Raw genomic sequence first — 22,472 nt, 5'->3', positions numbered from 1 at the left:
CTTGTTGTAGGCCGGCTATTGTACTGTGCCTGTCCTTTTGTCAAATTAATTGGAATAATAATAATAATAATAATAATAATAAAAAATATAGCTGCAAGCCGCGATAAAACGGGACTAAGCAATAAGCTCTTTAGGCTGCTCAACAGTGCCACTTTAATTAGGTCACCCAGCAGTATTGCAGCTGTTCGTACCCCAAACATAGGCCTACATACAGATAGAAGTGTATATTTGTACGTCTCTAAATGTTCTGATGAATTGAAAATGCATGGTGGACCCTGTTGAAAACAACTGTTTTTGTATTGACTTGTGCTTACATTTGAAATGTCTACCTATTCTACCTACTGTGAATTCAGACAGACTCATACAAGTGAAAAAAAAATCACTTTTATGAGTCTGTCTGTCTCAAAAAAAATTACTCCTGATTTTTGGTCGAAATAGGTCCAAAGTTCAAGTGTAGGTCTTGCATTTGTATTTTCGTGCATTTTGATGAAATATCCCAGGAGGAGATAGCCGACTGCACAGTTAAATCAGGTATAAGCGTTTTTGCTCTGCTCAAAATGGTGCAAAATCTGAGGACGGAGCTTACTGGTTAAAGTGACAGATGTGTTCCCCATGAGTCAAGGCACATGTGGAAACAAGTGCTATTTGGCCAAACGAGGCATGAGTTATGCCTGTTCAAAGTTTTAATTTTTAAATGATTGCTATAGTGCCCCCCTTTGGCGAATTGGAGTAAGACACTGATGACATGTTTAAAGGTTGTTTAATCGGGACTCGAACCCGTGACACGGTCTCAGGCTGGATTACCAGCCTAAGTGCCTGGACCGCTCGGCCGGCCCAGGCCACATGTAGAAAATGTTCATGCATTTTAATCAAAGATCCTGGGAGGAGATTGGAACTATTTCATATAATTCAAAATGTTGCGAGATCTAAATGCCAGAGGTCAAAAGTCAGAACACGAAAGTTGTTCGACATGAGGAGACGCAATATGCGTATCAAAGTTTTATTGCTGACGGTCAAACAGTTTATGACATATGCCTGTTCAAAGTTTGCATTTTCAATTGATTGCTATAGCGGCACACTTACCTTTGGCCAATGGTCCTGGGCTTTGCATCCTCACCATTTGGCATAGGAATCTACCATGTTGCCAAGTTTTGCAAAAAACTACTTCACGGTTAAGCCAGAACTGCTATTTGTGGCGGAAGAAGGAGAAGAAAAATCCCTTTGGGCTTGGTCCCTTAATAATAATATGCCAATTTCATATTTACAATGTTGGATATTTATGTTGCAGCCGAGTTGGCTTACATTCTTTTTTCTACCCACTTAATTAACATAATTTTGCAACTTTACTACTTACTAGGTTAACTTATAACCAACACCAAGTGGTCCCTGGCCAAAAAAAGGCAGCCTAATTTCACATTGCCTATAAAAACATGGAGTTTGGAAGCGCTCGCTTTCAGTAAAGCAACGTCCTGCTGCCTCCTGCATTATGTGCAAATCCGCAGGGCCGTTGAGTGATATCCAACGAGCACTATACCACAAAATAATCACCTGTAGGCCCAAGGAATTTCTTGACTCTTATATCATGCCATGCCGAAGTTTGGCATGAATCTGTTCTGTGCCTCTGGGGTGCACAACATGGCCCAGCTGGTGTGTGTGGATTTGCATTGCAGACCCCTGGACAGTCTACCCCACCGTCCAACCCACCCTCTAGGTAATTTTAATATAGGATGAGAACAACTTCTTTGCAAGGTGGCCAATTTGTTTGTTAAAATAATTATTATATTGTTCTCCCTGTAGCACTTTATCCATATGAAACAATCTATTAGTGAGAGTCTGGCTAAACAGACTAATTGCCACACAAATCATTACCTGATACTAGTTCGTTCATGTAGGGGCCGGGCTACACAGGCAATTGGGACATCGGCCAACATTCAAGAACTGGTATCGTCATCCAGTTCAATGAGGCCGCTGACTCCACGTGGTGATTCGAAGATTGGTCATTCATCCATGATGAATGATATGACCTGGTTTCCTCAAAGCGGGAATAGTCTTTCTTTTTTTTTATAAATAAAAAGCCTTTAATAGTCTGGCTAATGCATAGCAAGAATACAAAATACATCTACGCGTAAAAGAAAAACTGTTTGAAAGAAAACAAGAAAAGACTATGTTTCACAAACAGGAGTGTATACTCAAGTTCCCTCAGTCCTAGCTCTGGTCCATAGCGAACTTCTCCTAAGAGTTAAACAAGCCATATGTAATGTTTTGTCTGTCTGTCTGTCTGTCTGTCTGTCTGTCTGTCTGTCTGTCTGTCTGTCTGTCTGTCTGTCTGTCTGTCTGTCTGTCTGTCTGTCTGTCAGTCAGATATGTTTTAGCAATATATCTAAAAGACAATCTTATGTATAACCTTGTGTGAGTTTGTCATAGGCTAAGGAAGAACTGATTAAATTGTATACGCCAAATAGGCCAAAATTACAAATTCACACAACACCACAAAAACCTTTGCCAGAAATGGTCACGGGCAAGTAACAACTGATTAACTTAATTAAGTTGAACCCAAATGTGAACATAGGGCCTAATTTGGCTAAAATAACAATGTTAGGGATTGAGGGAACAGAAACATACGAAACATTACTATAGGGAGCACAATAATTCTAACCCACACCTTAGCAGAAAAGAGCAATTATAAAAAATGTGAATAATCTATCTATTTCCTCATTGACACCTAGAAACACCATTTTAAATTTTGCGAGTTTAAAAATCCAAAAAGGTTCCCTTTTTTAAAATTGGGGACCACCTCAATGGCCATAACCTTTAGGGAACTTGAACTGCCATGACCAGCCTGTCTGTATGTTTAGCAATCAGGTAGGCTACTTGCCATATGTCCTGATAGCATAAACATGTTCAGACAACCTGCAGTCACTGTAGACCACAGGGCTGCTGCATCTCTCCATCCTGTACAGCAAGATGTTGAGGATAGCAAGTCTGGCCCACCGAGAGTTATACACCTTGCTCTCTTTCTCCAGGGCCAGGAGGCGGAGGCCTGCATCAGTGTTGTTTTTGTCGACTAAAACTAAAGACTACCTTTTTTCACTGACAAAAACTAAATGGAAACTAAATGAAAACTAAGCTATGATGAAGACTAAATGTATTGACAATTTCTTCAACAGCTAAAACTAAAATCCTAGGAAGACAAGAGATCCAGTATAAGTCATTTTACACTTGGTTAGATCGGCTGTTTTCAGCAAGTGTAAAACCAGTCATTACGACGGCATCAAGGCGCACCAAAATACATTTTAGTCGACTAAATCAACTGTAGATTTAGTCGACTAAATTCTTATGACATTTAGTTGACTAAAACTAGACTAACACTAAAACATTCCAGGTGACTAAAATATGACTAAAACGAAATGAAAACTATTCAAGAGACTATATGACTAAAACTAAAATAGAAACTTGCTGCCAAAAACAACACTGGCTTGCATTACAAATGTCTTGGAAAAGCTCCACTGGCCAGAATTCCCTCAAGGTATGCTAGAGAGGAGGTCATCAAGGTCATCCCTTGGAGGGACCCTGACCAGGACTGTCTATTGGCCGAAGGGCATGAGAATTCGTACAGTCCTTTCGACAGGGAAAAATATATAATTTTGAAAAAGTGGGTGCCCTAAAAATAAGTTGGTAAACCACTGACAAAACGAAATGTATTATATCACAATTAAGGTTTGTTTTCTTTTTTTACAACCAAGCCAGATGCTATGAACATGAATGAGCCCTTACTGTGGGTCCACGCCACAAAAAAAAAAACAATAAAACAGCAAGTACGTGTTTATTGAGACTTTAACGTGAGGACAAATATAGAAAAACAGCTATTTCAGTGTTCATGACCATTGCCTTGCTGGCACTGCCACACCCCAACACAAGCTCACACTTTGTTCACTATAACAACATCAAAGGACAAATAATACATCGTTAACTGAAGGAGTGCTGTTGCATGTCTGGCATGACTACAGCTGCAGTAGAATTTCTGTATTGAATAATTAGCCCCAACAGTATAGGTTTATTTTAGTAGTAGATTATTTAGTTACAGAAACTTAGCTCCAGAAGATGCTAGGGTTCATGTGGTTAAACCCTATATATTTCATTGACTGGGGTCCCCCAGGGCTCTACCATTGGCCTTCTCCTTTTTCTCTGTTTCACCAAAATCTCACCAAATAGAATGTTTGCCGACTATGATAGGCCCAGAATAGGGACACTAGGGTTCATAAGGTCACGTGAACCTCTCCATTATGTGAGATTTATGTATGCACTATATCAGGCACTTAGCCTATCAGGCAGACATTATAAATGACATCCTGTTGAAAATCTGTTGTTTGCCAAAGCACCAGATTCTGAAAACTCTCTGGATTGTGTAAAAAAAAAAAAGAAGAAGAAGAAAATAATGAATTATTTTCTTATCATGACATTACCCAAACTGACCCCCTGAAGTCCCCCGTTACAGTAATGTGCAACAGACTGTGAAATGTGTGATCTTGGAAAATAATCAGGCCCTTTTGTTAATCTAAGGTGGGAGATTAACACATGGAGAGAGTTGTAGCATTCCCCATGAAGGATTGTCTGGGGGTTCACATTGTATTTTGGGGTATTGTTGTTGTTTAAAAAGCGACAGGTCCGTTTTGGTCAATTGGCTTCTAAAGATACATTTCTTTCTTGGACAGATGGACCAGAGATAGATCCTGTCATGCAACAAATAGTCCTCTGAGTAGCCTAAGTAAAAAGAACACATTGGGTGACGCTAGGGTATTTTTAATCCTTGCACTATGTTTATTTTCTATGAAAGTTGGCAAACATTCTTCATTGTAACATCCTGAGTGTTAATGTAACTCTCACAGCTTACAAATAGAACCAAACGGACCCTTGTGTTGTGGAGCCATTTTCACACCAACACTCAGAAACATCTAGAAGTGAAAGCTGTAGGCTAGTTGGTAACCAAAGAAACATCTAGAAGTGAAAGCTGTAGGCTAGTTGGTAACCAAAGAAACATCTAGAAGTGAAAGCTGTAGGCTAGTTGGTAACCAAAGTCATGATATCTAATTCTTGTTGATTTAAGTAATATTAAATGAGAGGGAGCACGATTTATCAGCATGGCTGTGAATGAGTCGTATTATAATAATGATGCCATGAGCATGTAAATCTGCATAAGCATATTACTCAGACAACGTGGTGTTGCCCTACGTTTATGCATCTGAGGGTATAGGCTTATCAGCCCAAGCCAAAGTTGAGGTTGGATAAAGAGAGCAATCTATCACATATTCAGCCTCATTCATTCACAAAGATGATATTAATCTAGCATTATGACAGTTTATTATTTGTTTTTCTCCTGTGTTTTTCCTCCTTATCTCTTCTTGTATCTTTATCATAAAAAACGAAACAAACATGGAGCGCGCACAAAAACAAATAAATAAAATTCATAGAATACTGTTACCCATTCGAATACCTGTGAAGTTTATTGCTGATTCTGTCGGATTGGCTAGCGTAGCCGTCTGTGCACCTATAGGCTGCTAATGCTGCCTGGCAGCGTGTTGTGTTGGGTGGACCACTGACCCTATGCCACCCATAATCTCGACTGCTGTTTTTCACTGTGAGCTTGTAAATCAGTTATTCTTGGTGAAGACATTATATAGTCTTCATCAGGACTGTTGTTGCTGAAGTTGAACCCTGGTTCTCCGCCTGGATTGGGGGCTGGTGGTTTTGAAAGTTTTTGTGCTCAAAGCGCACCAATGGGCAAGTTCACATATGTAAAATTTTATCAAATAAATAGTGGGTAGGCCTATATAGAATTTCCCTCTGTAGGCTAATGGCCATTGGGTGGGGTTAATCATCCAGGCATTCAGAGAGGGATAACTTACTGATGTCAAATTGATATCATGCAACAAAAAAATGTGACTGATATATCTCTCAGAAAATATATGTGTCCAGTCCACCTATAGTCCACCACTCAGCTTCACCTTGACAGGTGTATGAGACACTTCCCTGTGTAGCCACAGGGAGACGCTGTTGTGCACAACTTGGTGAACTTTGGTCTAGAAGTGAAGTAGTTAAAAGGCGTGTTTGGTGTCGTTATACCTCAGTTGAATGGGCTGTTCCTCCCAGGCCTGTTTGTGTTTTATGTAGGAAGGGGCATGGAAGCTTGACAGGTAAGAACAACGTAAAAGTTCGTGCATTGACTTAGACGGTAAAGGAAGTATGTTGTGAAACATATAGGCCACTGTAATTTACATAGACTAATTGTATTATAGAGATTGTATCTGTTGTTTCTAATTCATGTAAAATATACATTAGAGGGAAGAGCTGCTTCAGTTAAAAGCCTTGAGTGGGGGTAGTAACGGTCTAGTCACTAGCAGTGCTAGTCTATTTGTACCATGCAGTTCTGTTTTGTTAAAGTTTATCTACTGATCTAAATGAGGAAGTGACTTTCCCCCCCCCCCTTGTTTTTTCATGGGCTACATAAGGAGCAAGGACCCCTTTTACTTACAGCCTTTGCAGAGAGAACTGCAGAGATGGAGGATTTGTGGAGCATGGCCCTGCAGGGACTGAAGATTTGGCTGTACCTCATTGTGGCCTTCATCATGGTGCCAGCCATGTTTGGCTTTTCGCTTGGTATCTCTGAGGTCTACATGAGCTTCCTGGTCAAAACCTTAGAGGTAGGTAGGCCTAATGTCTTTACAAGTCTGCCATTCATCCCAGATGAATCCCAGTGCTTAAAGTGGTGCGCTTCTCAATGTCGAGTCCCAATGGACCCTGGAGGTCCTTGAAATTTAAAAAGTGCACGGAACTAAACCATACGGGAACCCACTGTCAATGTAGCTGTGGAGAGAGAGAAACTTATGGTTTGAATCATATTCCCCCCCCCCCCTCCTCCTCCTCCTCCCCAACCCCCTCTGTTAACCCCTGGGGGTCCCTGGAACCCACTTTGAGAACCAGTACTGTAATGTGGAGAATGGCAATGAGTGAGTGCCTGCAGTGGGCGGCGGGCCACTCTGAAAATGCAATGTCTTGTGTCTGCAGTGGGCCACTCTGAAAATACAATGTGACTGTCTTGTGTCTGCAGTGGGCCACTCTGAATACAATGTGAATGTCTTGTGTTTGCAGTGGGCCACTCTGAATACAATGTGAATGTCTTGTGTCTGCAGTGGGCCACTCTGAATACAATGTGAATGTCTTGTGTCTGCAGTGGGCCACTCTGAACATACAGAAGGCAAGCAGAGATGAGACAACACTCAAAGAATCTGCATCAAATGGTGAGCACAAGACTGGATGTCTGGGGTTTGAGTGTAGAAATTGAATGGATCATTGTACACTCTCAGAGTTTTAAGGGTCCTTTTGGTTCCTAACTACGAATAATTTGGCTGGTGATCACCTTAACGACCTGTCTGGAAGTATGAACAAAAGTTAAAAAAATATATATATTATTTTGAATAGTACATCATTTACAACAGTATCTTTAGTTAAATAAATCGGTGACAGTCGGTGCTGTGCTTTATTTTAACTAATCTACTTAACTCGTATCCTTGATTTGGAAATGTTGTGGTTGTTGTGCAAACTGTTTCCTGTATCTAAATGATTTGTAATGTCTATTCAAGCCTGGACAAGCCCTTGTGCTTGAGGAGTTAAAGAAATCCTTGGTTTTCAGCAACATGGAAACTCCTTACTCCACACGTTGTGTCTGAGAAAAGGGGTTTGGCTGTGTCATTTTTATTGCAGTCTATAAATATAAAATGCATTACACATGGGTGGAATCACCGTAATGCATGGATATATTGTGCAGTGATTTGCCAGAGAGGGTTTATGAATATGATATAACCTTTTCATGTGGCGCTGGAACTCAGCCTATCTCACCAGAAGTTGTTCAGTGCATTATCATTCACTTGGGGGTATAATACAAGTGCAGAGGGTGCTACTACGACTAGGTGTGTTAGAAAGCGAGCGCTTCAAAGTCCAAAGTGTGTAAAAGTGTCGCTGTGACCTGAAGCGACAGACTGGGAAAATGTGGGTGCATATCTTTGGTCCGACGTCCTACCTGTTAATATGACGGCACAATATTCTGAGGCTAGGTCTATTCCCTTGTTGTTGTTAGATTCAGTGGAGACTTCCCACAGGACTCAGACCTGTTTAGAGGGGAATGTATTCAGTGGAGACTTCCCACAGGTCTCAGACCTTTAGTTGGAGAGGAATGTATGATGAGTTCAACTTTAGTTCAATGTATTGCTGGTCATAAAGTTCAGTCCCTCCATGTTTTATCTCATCTTCTAAATGTTGTAATTGAGGTAACTGTGTGAAAGGCCAACAGTCTGTGGTGTCTCATTTCTGTGACTCTCAAACTTCTTTCCACTGCTGCACACCTGTGAGAATAATTGTGTACTTTATTCAAAAAGATTTAGTATTTTAAGCTCCATCTTTTTTGTTGCATGTCCCAATTTAGTCATTGCACATGTACAGTATTGTCTGTCTGTCAACCCCTACAGTTGTCTGGGAAAGGTTAGACAACCATGTCTTGACTTCTGTCATACTCATGGAGTCACCTACTGTAGTACTAGTATGTAGCCAGACCATTGCAGTTGGAACTGCAGATTCACTTCTGATTGAAAAAAAGCATTATTCATTGCTGAAAATAGCAGTGCTGGAGTTGCATATAAGACAAACACACTATTTTTAGAAAATTAGAATATTTCCAAAATGATTTCACTCAAAACCCACGTCGAAACTGTTCCTGTGTGGAGGAAGGGGAGAATGTTTAGGGCTGTCACAACGATGCAAAACGATCAAAGGTTATCCAAAATAAAATGAAACTAAAAACAAATATGCCTTCATGGACGGTTTTTAAGTAATAAATGTGTTTTATTTCCCCTCTCACTTGTTCAAAAGATGTCGGTGCACGTTGCCAGCAGGCTGATGATCTTTCAGATTACAACTGAGAACCATTCCTATCAGATGTTGACTTTGCTCATGAGTTGATTACAATGGCTGTCTCTCTCTCTCTCTCTCAGGTCTCATTCAGAGGAATGATTCCTCTCTGGAGAAAGAGTTTGAAGAGTTGAGACGCAGTCGCCCCAAACCACCAGTGGGTGGCGACTTCACTCTCAGCGACTGTTTCTATTTCTACCGCGGTGGCATTGAGAGCATTGTGGATGACGAGGTAAGGTTAATTCCGTCATTAACACGAGTAAGACGCGCAAACGCGGGACGCGAACGCAGATCGTAAATTGCAATCAGCTCCATATATGGGCACAAAAGGGGCCAGGTCCACAACAAACAAATCACTGGCCCCTTTTGTGCCCATATATGGAGCTGAGTGGACCTGGCCCCTTTTGTGCCCATATATGGAGCTGAGTGATTGCTGATGCAACACACTCCATATTTGGATAGCGGGACGGACAGACACACGGACGGACACACACACACACACACACACACACAGACATGATCTGCTAGGTCTCATAGTAAGTGCTCATTGCGTTCGCAATTATGACAATGTTTCTAACGTAGTGTTATAAGTCTACACCAATGAATTGCAACTTCAACCACTTGCAACACAATCTCAAAACTGCACCGACCTGCAACGGGGTCAATTCAGAGAATTCAAACTGTTTGCAAGTTGGAACTCATTGCTGTGGACTGGGCTTTTAATTCAGAGTAGCCAATTTTCTTTTTTTCTCCCCAATTTAGTCATTATGCCAATTGATTCCTCCCTACACGCATTTGTGTCACTACCGTTGTATCCTACTGGTTCATACTGTACATTGAGCCTTCGTCCTACCCCTACGCCTCCCGTACAGGTGCCCAGTAGGGATGTCTCTGAAATCGATTTTAATATTTCATAATCAAAATATAGGCTAATCTATAAGGCTGCATGATATATTGAACATGTACCTTCATCAGAGTGGAGATTATAAGTATAAATCAAGTTGAGCAAAGCCACTCTTCTCTGCCCCTCTCTCTAACAGACACAGTTAACGATCGCTTGTTAAGTGCCTGCCAGACAGACAATCAGATGAAATGAAGGCAGGTGTAGTAGAGTGTAGACTAGTGAACTGAACATGTTCTCTTTATATCAAGTACTTCATACCAGCCCCTTATGAAACTACTTCTCTCCAAATGGATTTCATTTTCCATCCTGAATGGCAGTAACTAGCATGAGAAGATCTCCACAAAGGTTTACTCATCAAAACTGATTATAAAACTGTAACCATCAAAGCATGCACTCAACATATAATGGTTGTGACCATGACATGTGCATAATATTAAAAATGTTATGGGGGATGGGTTCAATTAATCGGAAGAGCTGTCGACTATTCGATTTGGCTAATGGTCACTTTGTGGCATCCCTAGTGCCCAGCCCGTGGGATTACATAGTGACAAATGTCACCTGCCCCGCCTGGCTTCCCTCCCCCGAACACGGGCCAATTGTCTTCGACAAAGCCGGATCTTGTACCATGGTGGATTCAAACCCACAACCTCTGGGTGGTAGGCAGGGACTTTGCACCACCTGAGCACCGTGTGATTGTACAGATCTATATCTGCCCTGGCATTTGGCCTTTGTGCCCTCAAATGCCATGTGGCCGTGCCCCTAAAATTATGACATTCCAGGCTTGGTCGCCACTGCCTCTCTTTCAATCGCTCTCTGCCTCGCCTTCTGCAAGACACGAACAGTAGCTGCATGTACATCCCATAGCCTGACGGGGCTGTCAGCGGGGACTGTCTTTGACTGAAATGCATCGGTTTCAGAAGAAACAAAAAGCCACTATTGTGCATCTTTAAGCGTGCTCAGGGATACTAGAACACACACACACCAGGGTCAGGAGGTGAACCGGTGACTTTCTGTTCTAGTTTCTCTTTTATGTAAATGTTTACCATAATTGTGACCTTGACCTTTGACCCTTTCGATCGAAAATATATATACATTTCTTCGGGGTTGATTATTTGGACGGATTATGAACTGATTATAGTATTTTATCGTTTTTGTTGTTTTTTTCCTAACCCCCTCGCCCTCTGCTACCAGGTGACCCAGCGTTTCACATCTGAAGAGCTTGTGTTGTGGAACCTGCTGACCCGCACCAACAACCATTTCCAATACATAAGTGCGAAACTCACTCTGGTCTATGGTCTGGGTGTCATTATCAGATACTGCATCCTTGCCCCACTAAGGTACACACACACACACACACACCAGAGATACTGTGTGTTGCTAATCTCGTTATCAGACTGTGCTTCCCTTCTCTCAAGGTTTCTCAATAGCAAAATGATCAGTGTGTTTAATTGTCTTTTAGGATAACTCTGGCCACCATTGGTCTCAGCTGGCTTGTCATAGGTACATCTGCTGTTGGATTACTGCCAGACTGGAGGTGAATATAGCACTTACTATTCTAATATTTATATGTATATTGTGTGTAGTTTTAACTATTTGTAATAAGTTTGACTTTTACTTGGATTCCTCCCTTAACAAAATATGCACAATCCATAATTCTCCTAAATGTCTTTGCCAAAAAATAGTTGCTCAAAAGCGAGCGACACTATGAACTTGTAGATCCGCTATTTTCAGCGAATGTTGTCACTGGAAAACATCTACAATAGTCTGGTTCTTAGAAAGACACCGGACACTGACTGACTATAAAACCCAATGGCGAATCGGTGATGGTCCCTAATCCAGGCGTCTTTGATGTTTTTCAGGCCAAGGACCCCTAGCTGAGAGAGATGAAGCGTATTTCTCAATAACAAACTTGTAACAAATAGTCTGGCTTTCTGCCCCAGTTTTTCAAATTTAAACAAAACAAGCAAGACAATCGGAATGATGCACCAAAACAAGACTTACAGCCCTGCTATTCCAGGGCTATGCTTCAGTATGTTTGTTATAGACATGTTTAATTCAATTCATTAATGTTATACGTTGTTTCAGTTCCAGCCTTTCACAGAGCTACTCCAGTAATGCAGTAGTTTTTTTTTAATCTTGTATTATTTACAAGTTGCTCTATATGCAATAAATGTATATTTCATACATCGTTGCTTTCGGGCAGAAACCTTGTATCGCCATATTTCAACTTACTTTTTTTTTTTTTTTTGTGAATTAGCAAATAGCTGATTTATAACACGTAGGGAGTGAGAGTTGTGTGCTTGTAGATTTTATATTTGTGCTATTTATAAAAGTGAGTGTGGTTAAGCTTAGATAATTCCAATGTCTGTTACCACAGATCAAATAAACGTCTCTCTCTTGTATACCTACCTGTTCTCAGGATAAAGTACTGGCTGAGTGAGTGGGTTCATGTCATGTGCTACAGAATCTGTGCCAGAGGACTCTCTGCTACCATTCACTATCACAACAAGTAAGGGAAACCTGTCAACCTTCTTAACCCATTCTGACCTGAGATCAGATTCTACAAATGTCTTCTATGTCAGTCGCTCTTTGATTTTTCAAAAATAGCTTGTAGATCTGCTATTTTTAATTAGCTAAAGCATAACGTAATGCTAACACCAAAAGGGGTTCCTGCCTAAAATGGGTTAAATCCCAACAGAAAATGTGCTTATCCTCTCATATTGTATCTCATTTGTATCATCACAGGGAAAACCGACCCAAAAAGGGAGGGATCTGTGTTGCCAATCACACCAGCCCCATTGATATTGTGATTCTCTGCAATGACGGATGTTATGCTATGGTGAGCCTAACGCAAGGCAACTACAAGGCTTTATGCCAACCCATAATAGTTTTAACTTGGAGAAAAAAATGAGTTTTCTTTTTTGTAATTTTTCAAGGTGGGACAGATTCATGGAGGTCTGATGGGAGTAGTCCAGAGAGCCATGGTGAGATCATGTCCCCATGTCTGGTTTGAGAGGGCAGAAATGAAAGATCGCCATCTAGTGGCCAAAAGGTGATTTTCTTTTCCTTTTTTAATCCTTCTTTTTCACACATTCAGAAAAGTGCCTCTGCTCTGCACACTAATTTGTAGTCTGTGAGAGCAGATGTGTGCCACTATATAATTATATTGAGGAATTTACACTGTTTCTGACTGGGGAGTATTCACTCTTGGCAGCCTAAACAACCCAGTCACAAACTTACTCTCTTACGTCTTGTTATATTTCCCTGATCGATTATTTTACAACTTAAATCCCTGTCTTATAGAACTGGACTTGAGTTACCCTTAATGTTGCCTAATGTTCCCCCTGGAATATGGACACTGGGGTTCAACTAAGTGGTTAACAAAGAGCACAATCATTAAAAGATCAAGTTTATTCATATGCTTGTACACCCGGCTCTCATTGACTTCAATGCATTTCGTGGAACTTTAAGCTCCAGTTTGCATCCTGGTGCCTGATGAATCTGCCAGCTGGACTTGTGACTTTGTTGTCCTGTCCTTGTTTATATAATCCTTGTTTCAATTGACCGTGTTCCCACTTGCTTTAACTTCCAGGTTAAGGGATCACGTTAGTGACACAACAAAGCTTCCGATATTGATCTTCCCAGAGGGTAAGTCTCACCATGCAGAAGAGTCAAAGTCATCGCCAACTCTTGATCATACGTATAGATTAGGTTTATCGTTGTTTTGTTATTGACATGGATTGTACTGTATCTACTCATCTTAGATCTAGTATCCCTGACCCTAACAACGATGGATATTAAAAACATAGATGCCTCATTGGAAGTGCGGAAGGTCACTCAATCACAGCGTGTCTTTTCTGTGGTTTATCAATTAAATCCAAATGAGCTTTATTGGAAAACAAAAGGTTTACATTGCCTCTGATTGGCCTACTGAGCGTCCCTACGCACCAGGAAGCTTGACGAGCTTCAGCAAAAGCTTGGCAAGCTTTTGCTTCCGCCATGCTTGTGCAAAAGCTTGCCTCCATGTTGCCTACTCTCGAATGATACACACACACACACACACACACCAGAGCCGAAGACGGCGTCTACCTTATGTCTCTGCTATCGACTGCAAAACAGTTTTTCTGTGGATTTTGGGAAGGGCTCACAAGGGGTTCTGAAGTGCTAATCTGTGCCTTCTCCAGGTACCTGTGTCAACAACACATCTGTCATGATGTTCAAGAAGGGGAGTTTTGAAATTGGAGGAATAATATACCCTGTAGCCATTAAGGTACTTTTTGTCCAAGACCGACATACTGTACATTAATACTTTCTCTTTGTTTGTAGCTTGCGTGTGCAGAACCTTTTTGTAACACATTATAACAAACATTGTAAATCAATTAGTTTTAGTTTGGTTAGGCGTGACTAAAGTTATAGTGTACTTTCTGTAGCTCAACTTTTTTAAATGTTATTTTCTTTTTCACTTTTACACTCCTACTGTATACATTTGATACCTTGTTGTTTTAACTATACGTTTATGTATTCTGCATTTAGTATGACCCCAAGTTTGGAGATGCCTTCTGGAACAGTTCAAAGTACAGTATGGTACAGTACCTGCTCATGATGATGACCAGTTGGGCCCTGGTCTGCAACGTGTGGTATCTGCCAGCCATGCACCAACAGGTGTGTACAACATGTGCCCATGCAGTAGACCATATGTACACTGTGTACTGTACCGTACTACACACGCACACACGCATATATTAAAGTAATTGTTTATTTTAATATGACAGGAAGGAGAGAATGCTGTCCAGTTTGCCAACAGAGTAAAAGCAGCCATTGCTAAGAAGGGAGGGCTGGTAGACCTCCAGTGGTAAGATTATTATTTTCCCTCTTCTGCTGTATTTACAGTTGTTAGATTTTACATACAGTACACATACTGACTGGAGACACCCCCCCCCCCCCCCAACACACACACACACACACACACACACATACAGTACACATACTGTCTGGAAACACACATAATACTAAATGCACAGTGAATTGCAAATGGCTGTGATTACCAGGGTTAAGGGGCTGTTTCCACCAAGGTGTAATTCCCTCATGCAGTCTGTTTTGACTTGTTTTCAATGGGAGTGTTGCATAATTTATACTATGCACATTTTCCTCTGGAATATTTTCATCAACTTTGGGCGAGTGTCTTAGAAGAGCGCCCTGTGTTTTAACCCATTTTGAGCGGGAACCCCTTTTGGTGTTAGCATTAAGTTATGCTTTAGCTAATTTCTTTTAAATCGAAGAACGACTGACTGTCAGAAAACTGTCAGGATGTAGAAGCCATTTTTTAGAATCTGATTTCGGGTCAGAATGGGTGACTGAAGAAAACACTTTGGCGAACACACAACCTTTTATTGTAATGAATCCTTTCTGCCCTTTGCAGGGACGGCGGGCTGAAGAGGGACAAGGTGAAGGACTCATTTAAAGAGCAACAGCAGAAACAGTTCAGCAGCATGGTGGTGGGAGACGACAGCGGCAACAGTGACTGAGTGACTGACGTCTTCGCTCCGCACGCCAGCCGAACCCCGTTAGCCTTACGTACAGTACGGTGCATGCCCACACACGGGGGCATAGAAGTGCTGGAAATGGGCATCTCTGCCTCTGGACTGTCTGACTTGGCCCTACCAGTTCTGGAATAACACTGAATGGACTCTGAGCCCAGCTGCCTGTGATGAACTCATCATGACTAATGCCGGATTTATTCTTGGTTGTCACGGCGTGTCACGTATCGAAATGTTTCGATCTACAAGCTCACGCCACATTGCAATGTGCCATGCCTTGAGCTTGTAGATCTGATATTGTCTGTGCGGGGGGGGGGAAGGAATCAGGATTAATGTTATGTGCATGGGGTACAATACAAGTGCAATCTCCCTGTATGAAAGTGACGAAGTGCCTAGTTTTGTGGTGGTTTCTGTGTGTCTACTGTGTAGGTAGCCAGTGTTTTAATTGAATGTTAAACTCTGTGAATACTGTATTTCTCTGATCGGAATACGAAAGTGTGAAAGACTTGAAACCACTCGATAGACGCACTGCAATGATGATAATTGTCTGTGTTGACTGTGGGTGTTGCTGTACATTCATAATGATTTCACTTATGCAATATGCTGCATGCACTGTTTGTAGTTTTTCATAAATAAGCAGCATTTTTGGATTATGCCTCTTGGTGCTGATTATGAAAATGCCACACAGTTGATGCCCATTTAGGCCTTTGACTGTTTTGTTTGGCACAACTTCAACGATGGAACATCATTTCCAGTTATTCAAGACGCAGTCGTCAGTGAAAATGTCTTCGGTGTGGTAACTCTTTGACCACATGAACCGTAGTGTCCCTAATCTGGGTCTGTCATAGACGAACATTCGTTGACAACTGGCAACTATATTCAATGAAAATAGCCAATCTATGAGCTCACAAGTACAGATCAGATCCCTGGTGGACACCAGTCAATTAAGTATACTATGTAGTGGTTCAAGCATTAATTTGAAGACAGATGTACAAGTAATCCATATATGAAATGTGATAGCCTTAAGGCCTATTCATAGTCTGGATTTTCAGTGGTGAGGTGACCACCTCACTGAAATGAGCAGCAAATAACTGAAATAACGTTGAGCGGTGCCGGTGGTTTGCTCTTCACCGCGGCTCGTGACGTCACGTTGTCGTTCGGTGGTCACCCCACCACCGAAATTCCAGACTATGTATGAGCCTTTAAAGTAGAGTACATGTTTTGGACTTTTTGGAGCTGTCGTGGCTGGGTTGCTTTCCTGAGGTGTCACAATCGCTGCCTTCATTCTCTTGTGTGGTTCCTTCTCGTGTGGTTCCTTAAACAGATTGAAACAGGAATGGCAATGGATACATGCACATGGTGCATCATGTACTGAAGTAAGCCTCAAATGTATATTGATGTTTTTCCAAATGATCAGTGTTCTCACCATTAATCTCTCCATTAGGGGGAAGCCTGTCATTCTGTATGTTAATCAAATCACATACCTGGGAACACAAAGTTGGTTACCATAGTGTTAACATTTCCCAGAATATTACAAACTATTATTTCTAACTAATGACTGCACTTACCCCAGGTGAGTCAGAGTTACCGTTTTGCTTTGTTTTCTGTGTGGATTCGAGATACCTGGTAGAATGAACAAATGAGCGTACGGTTAAAATCGGTGTGTTCATTCTTTTAATAGTGAAGTGTACTTCATAATCTAATCTAAATTTGTACAAAAGAAATCAACTAAATATGTGAGTATGTTCCGTCGGTCCTCAGACCGTCTTGTTTACAGAAGCAGCAAAGACAAACTTGATCAGGTGAACCATTTATGAGCCCGTTTTAGTGCTCGACATCCTTATCTCTCCTTGCACCGTTCACATGACAAACTGGTTGCTATTTATGTTGTATTTCACTGCTCAGAATTGTAAGACCATAAATCTGTAGTTGGCCTGTAAGAGGAACTTCTGTCTGGTAGGCCATGTATGAAATTGTTCTAAACTCATCGCATATTCAACAGTATAGCCTATATAGCACATGTAGTTGCATAGACCAGTGGTTCCCAAACTTTTTCATGTCAAGGACCCCCCAAGTTGACACTAATTAGACAGCGAACCCCCATTTAATAAGATATGCCATAAGATGTTTACGGCTTTAGCAGTGATTCTCAGGACCCCCATTTAATGGCATTTCTATCTCTGGGACCCCAATTTATATTGTAAAATCAATGTTAAGTTAACTCTGAGTGTAGAAATGGAACCAAATGCATTGACCCGTTATGGTCCATTTGGTTCCATTTGTACACTGTTACAGACCCTAAGGGCCCATTTGTTTCCTAACTATAATTTAGCTGGGGACCCTCTTGAACTCCCTCAAGGACCCATATAGGGGTCCCCGGACCCCACTTTGGGAACCACTGGCATAGATAACTCACCGTAGAAGATTATAAAGAAAACATGATTTGTTTTTAATTCACAAAATAATATTCGAAAATGCATTCTAATGGCATAATTATATAGTTCCCAATTCCACAAAAAAATGGTGGTTGAGTGAATGAAACGGCTCTTACAGCTACAGGTTTGATGACAAAGCCAAGTCAAACGTACCCACCGTTTCAGATAGGAATCACAGTTCTTACTAACAGGTTTACTCTTCAACCCGTCTGGTGTCCATGCTATGGATGTATCAATTCCTACATCCACCCTGCCTGTTGCTCCGGAGGATATGGGCATCTCTGTCTCTGACTATGCAGGCTGCTACATTTCAGAAAAATAAACGCCAAATACTTTTGTTGTCACGATGACCTCTTCAATGAAGTTGAACTTGAAGTAACACACTGCAAAGAACACCCTCTCTGCTTGTCTTGTAGTCTGCGAACTAGCCTTCTGTAGATTTTGTCTGAGATTGAAAATGTGTCAGGCTGTGGAGTTCAGAGGGTCTGTTGTCGTAGCCATAGTAACAGTATTTTAAACCCCACGTCGGTGTAGAAGTAGCCTACAAGGGTGTCGCACTGTCGCGCGCTGAAAATATAATAGCCATAGGGTATTGTCGGCGCGCAATCTTCAAGTTCATATTTTGTTATATCATGAGTCATGACCAAATATGAACGGCGACGCCGTCATACGACTTAATACATATAAATTAAACATGGCGTTGGTTCCGGTCCAGATTCCAAAAAACTGCCGCAGCTACTGCAGGACAGCACTCCTCGTCAGTCCACTGGCACTATAGTGGCCGGGCACTGACCCTGAATTGGTGGTGGTTGGGGAGTTTACATCATGGTAGCCTACCTAACAAAAAAGGCCTATTTGACCTGTTTCCCTTGTTCTTTCTGTCTCCCACTCTCCCCTCTTTGGAAAACCAAATTATGGGAGATTGGGAGTTTGTATGAAAAATACAAATAAAAACATATTTTTCTTCTATAGGCCTATCTAACGCAGTGCTACTAAGGATTTACTCAAATTTTATAGTAAGACTATACGCCACCCTGAAATAAATCAAGGAAGACAGGCTTGTGTGTCTAATGGGGATCATTTCATAAACATAAAGATAAATCTGTGATGAGACAATACAATTAAAGTTTTTGTTAGTTTTAGTTCTAGTTGATGCAGTGGAACAAGCCTAACTTGAGCAAGGGTAGGCCTATACTACTATAGTAGGCTACTCTACATTCAGTTATTGCTTTTTGATTGAGGTTTAGTAGGATCCTGTCAAGGCCTGAAGTGAAGGCCGCCTGCAAAGATCTGTTTCAGACAACAAACAAACCTATGAGGAGCACAACTCTTTATTCTCAAAGGCATAGCCTATTAAAGAGGTGATCTAGATATTTTGAACATGGCCACAAATGATTGCTGATAGATAGCTATTATAGCTAATCAGCTTGAACATGGTTCATTTAATGATCAATTGATTGTGTTCTGGCATGGATCAATGGAACTAAAATAGTATACTTTAAGTGGATTATATGGTATAGAGTCTATGTCCCCCCCAGACTAATATTACCACAATGATAAGTGACTTGAAATGTTCAATTTTTATACAATGTCCAACACACTGCTCTGCTAACTAAAGTGTGTATAATACTTTATAAGACTTTGACCACACTGGTCCAGCATACTACTTTAACCCATTAAAACCGGGAAAGCATCTGTCTTTTGGGATTTTAGCAATACAGCAACATATGATTTTCTGAAAACTCTTTACAACAGTGCATGGCTCTGAAAAAAATAGCGACTGCACTGAAAGTAAGCCTGTAGATCAGCCATTATTTAACTTTTCTTTCAAACTATGTTGAATATTGAATCAATGTTCACTTCTGGGGGTTCCTTGGCACTAAAGTTTGAGAACTATACTGAAGGCATTGGTAGAATCAGGACAGCACAATTAGACAACTGGAAGCACATGCCGCCAGTGACTATTAGCCCATGGCACTGCTCTGATTCAATCTTGAGTTGACCAAAAAACTAATGCTAATAAATAGATTCAATGGATTTAATTTGGGCAGAGTGAAAAATATGTCTTAGTCACTCATGACATGCACTTCCTTCAGAATAACTCATTTTAAAGTAGAATTTAAACTCAGGAATCAAAGAAAAAGAACCAAAAGTGACTGGATATGTCAGCCAAAATGGAAGAGAAAAGAAAGGAGAGGAGCTAGGCAAGTCCCACATAGGACCATTCTAACCACTCTCCTCAACTAAAAACGACTAAACTAAAAATCACATGAGTGTAACTGTAACAGGACATTGAGGACATGCCGCTGTTCTGTGCTGCATTGACTGAGTGAGTGAGAATTTGAGGAAGCAGGAGTGAGGTACTGGAAGGCTTTTATAGGGGTGTTGGGCGGGGCAACACCTGCAATCAGGAATGAACAGCAGGTGTGCAGCCTAATAAGGAGCACAAGCTAGTTAACCAGATTTGAACCCTTAGCATGATCTGTCAGTTGCAATGTTTACAAGTTTCAAAGGGTTAGTTTTGTATTTATTTCTCCAGCTTGGAGTATACTATAGCACTGAACCACATACACTAAGAAAGGCCTTTCAAAGACGCACCTGATGCCATGAGTGTGATTTCATATGGACTTGTACAACTTTGTAGAAAATTCAACAAAGGCCACAATCACATGGTCAGAACGTGACCAAAAGTCATATTTCTCTGCGTAACACTACTAACCATAGGGTTAGCTTATTTAAAATGAAAGGTCTGAAACACGTGCTTCTAAAGGTGCAAGAGACATATTTCTCCGACGTTTGGTTCAAGAGATAATGGTCTTTGTTTAATGTTAAAACCTATTTATCCCAATGGGATTTCCTTTTTTCAATGTCTCAGAAACTGTTCCTAAAACCCCAAACAGGTGTCTGTGAACACCCTTTATATTGGGAATTTTGGCCTCTGACCACTAGAAGTGGGTGAAAGTTTGATTTGATTTTATTAAAAAAGACTGCCTGTAGTTCCGTCCAAGAGGGAGCGGATAAACACGTTTTTAAAACAAACATTGAACTAAAAACAAACATTAAACCTGTATATAGGAAGGGCTAGCGCCCCTCAAAAATCACACCAGTGTGAAGTGAGGGGCGATAGTAACATTATACATCATCATACATCATCTCACTTTTGTTTTGTTTACACAATGGTTGTGTTTACACAAACCTCCAAACTGTCCATCCATTGTCAATGGCATTCAATGTTTGTGTTTGCACAAACACTCAAAACTGGCCATTCAATGTCAGTGGCATTCAATTGTGTTAGGACAATGTTTGTGTTTACACGCAATCCTGCCAGTTCTGTTACATCTCTACGTCGTCCTCAGACGAGCCCTCCATCGGCGTCTCCAGTCATCTCGGTTCTCCATACATCTGGCCAGCTCCTTTGTGCTTTCCGCACCAGCATCTTTCTTTAGTACGTCCACGTAGGTAGGTGTGGGACGTCCTCTCGATCGATGCCCGTGTGTTGGTTCCCACATGAGTCATGAGTCAATAATATCACTATGAAGTGACGTTGGTGTTCTCATCAGAATCACTCAACCATCATGAAGAAGATGTAGCAGAAATGTAAACTCTGAGGTCTTATTTATAAATGGGCAAACATTTGCACACGTCAGTAAACTACAATAAGGGAGCAGAAAAAAGAAGCAGCAGTGCTTTGTGGGTCCTTACATAATAGAAAACAGTAACAGGTGCTCTTTGGAGGTTTTTTGTTTGTTTTAGGATAATTTTACAAGTTGGCTGAGCAGGGTTGATTTTGACAGCAAATTTTGATTTAGTTTTAGTCATAGTCTTGAGTAAAAGGTAATTTAGTTTTAGTCGTCTGAAATGTTTTAGTGCTAGTCTAGTTTTAGTCGACTAAATATCGCAAGATTTTAGTCGACTAAATCTACAGTTGACAAATGTGTTTTGGCGGTGCCTTGATGGTGTCGCAATGGCTGATTTTACACTTGGTTGCATGCTGAAAATAGATCTACAAACTGAGCTTGAAGATCCGCTATTTTCAGAGCGCAAACACCCGAGGTGCAACCAAACATAAAATGACTTGTCTTTTAGTTCTACTGGATCTCTTCTCCACTAGTCCCTCCCTAACATTTTAGTCTAGTTTATATTTGTTGACGAAATTGTATACACAGTACTGTATACACTTAGGGCTGTATTTTGCGTGTCTTAAGTACCAGGTCTTATTCCCTAACTTGAGTAAACTAAAGACCTGGAGGCGTGATCAATGCCATTTGGCTATTCTGAGTGGCCAAAGAGCATTGATCACGCCTCCAGGTCTTTAGTTTACTCAAGTTAGGGAATAAGACCTGGTAGTTAAGACACGCAAAATACAGCCCTTAGTCTTAAATACCGGTAGTCATCAAGCCTCATTTTTATTTTGTTTTTAGTTTATCAGTGAAAAAAGGTAGTAGAGTAACATTTCGTCGACAAAATCAAACACTGTGGCTGAGTAGCCTGTTGTTGAGGGGACTCGAGAAGTCACTATGAACATTTAGACCAGGGAATACTGTTGCTTTAGAGTGACTATCCAGAATGTTTCTTTTTAGAGTTGCATAGGGTATCACAATGAAAACTCACTTTTCCAATGTTTTCAAGAAAGAATAC

The 22,472-nt window shown here is 41.0% G+C and overlaps 1 protein-coding gene across 1 annotated transcript; it reads left to right on the top strand.

Moving 5' to 3' along the window:
* Positions 1-6,133: 6,133 nt before the first annotated feature.
* Positions 6,134-16,307, top strand: agpat9l (1-acylglycerol-3-phosphate O-acyltransferase 9, like). Its single transcript, XM_080765251.1, has 14 exons — positions 6,134-6,191; positions 6,507-6,698; positions 7,229-7,295; positions 9,042-9,190; positions 11,054-11,199; positions 11,322-11,396; positions 12,282-12,371; positions 12,608-12,701; positions 12,799-12,914; positions 13,455-13,510; positions 14,047-14,132; positions 14,396-14,524; positions 14,635-14,714; positions 15,282-16,307. The coding sequence occupies exons 2-14, from the start codon at positions 6,555-6,557 to the stop codon at positions 15,385-15,387; spliced, it is 1,338 nt and encodes a 445-aa protein (XP_080621377.1). The 5' UTR covers positions 6,134-6,191; positions 6,507-6,554; the 3' UTR covers positions 15,388-16,307.
* Positions 16,308-22,472: the final 6,165 nt, after the last annotated feature.

This window comes from Protomyctophum bolini, assembly GCF_963924005.1.
Source record: "Protomyctophum bolini genome assembly, chromosome: 6".
Taxonomy (NCBI): domain Eukaryota; kingdom Metazoa; phylum Chordata; class Actinopteri; order Myctophiformes; family Myctophidae; genus Protomyctophum; species Protomyctophum bolini.
The sequence above is the reverse complement of the archived record's forward strand: the minus strand, read 5'-3'. Positions and strand labels throughout refer to the sequence as shown.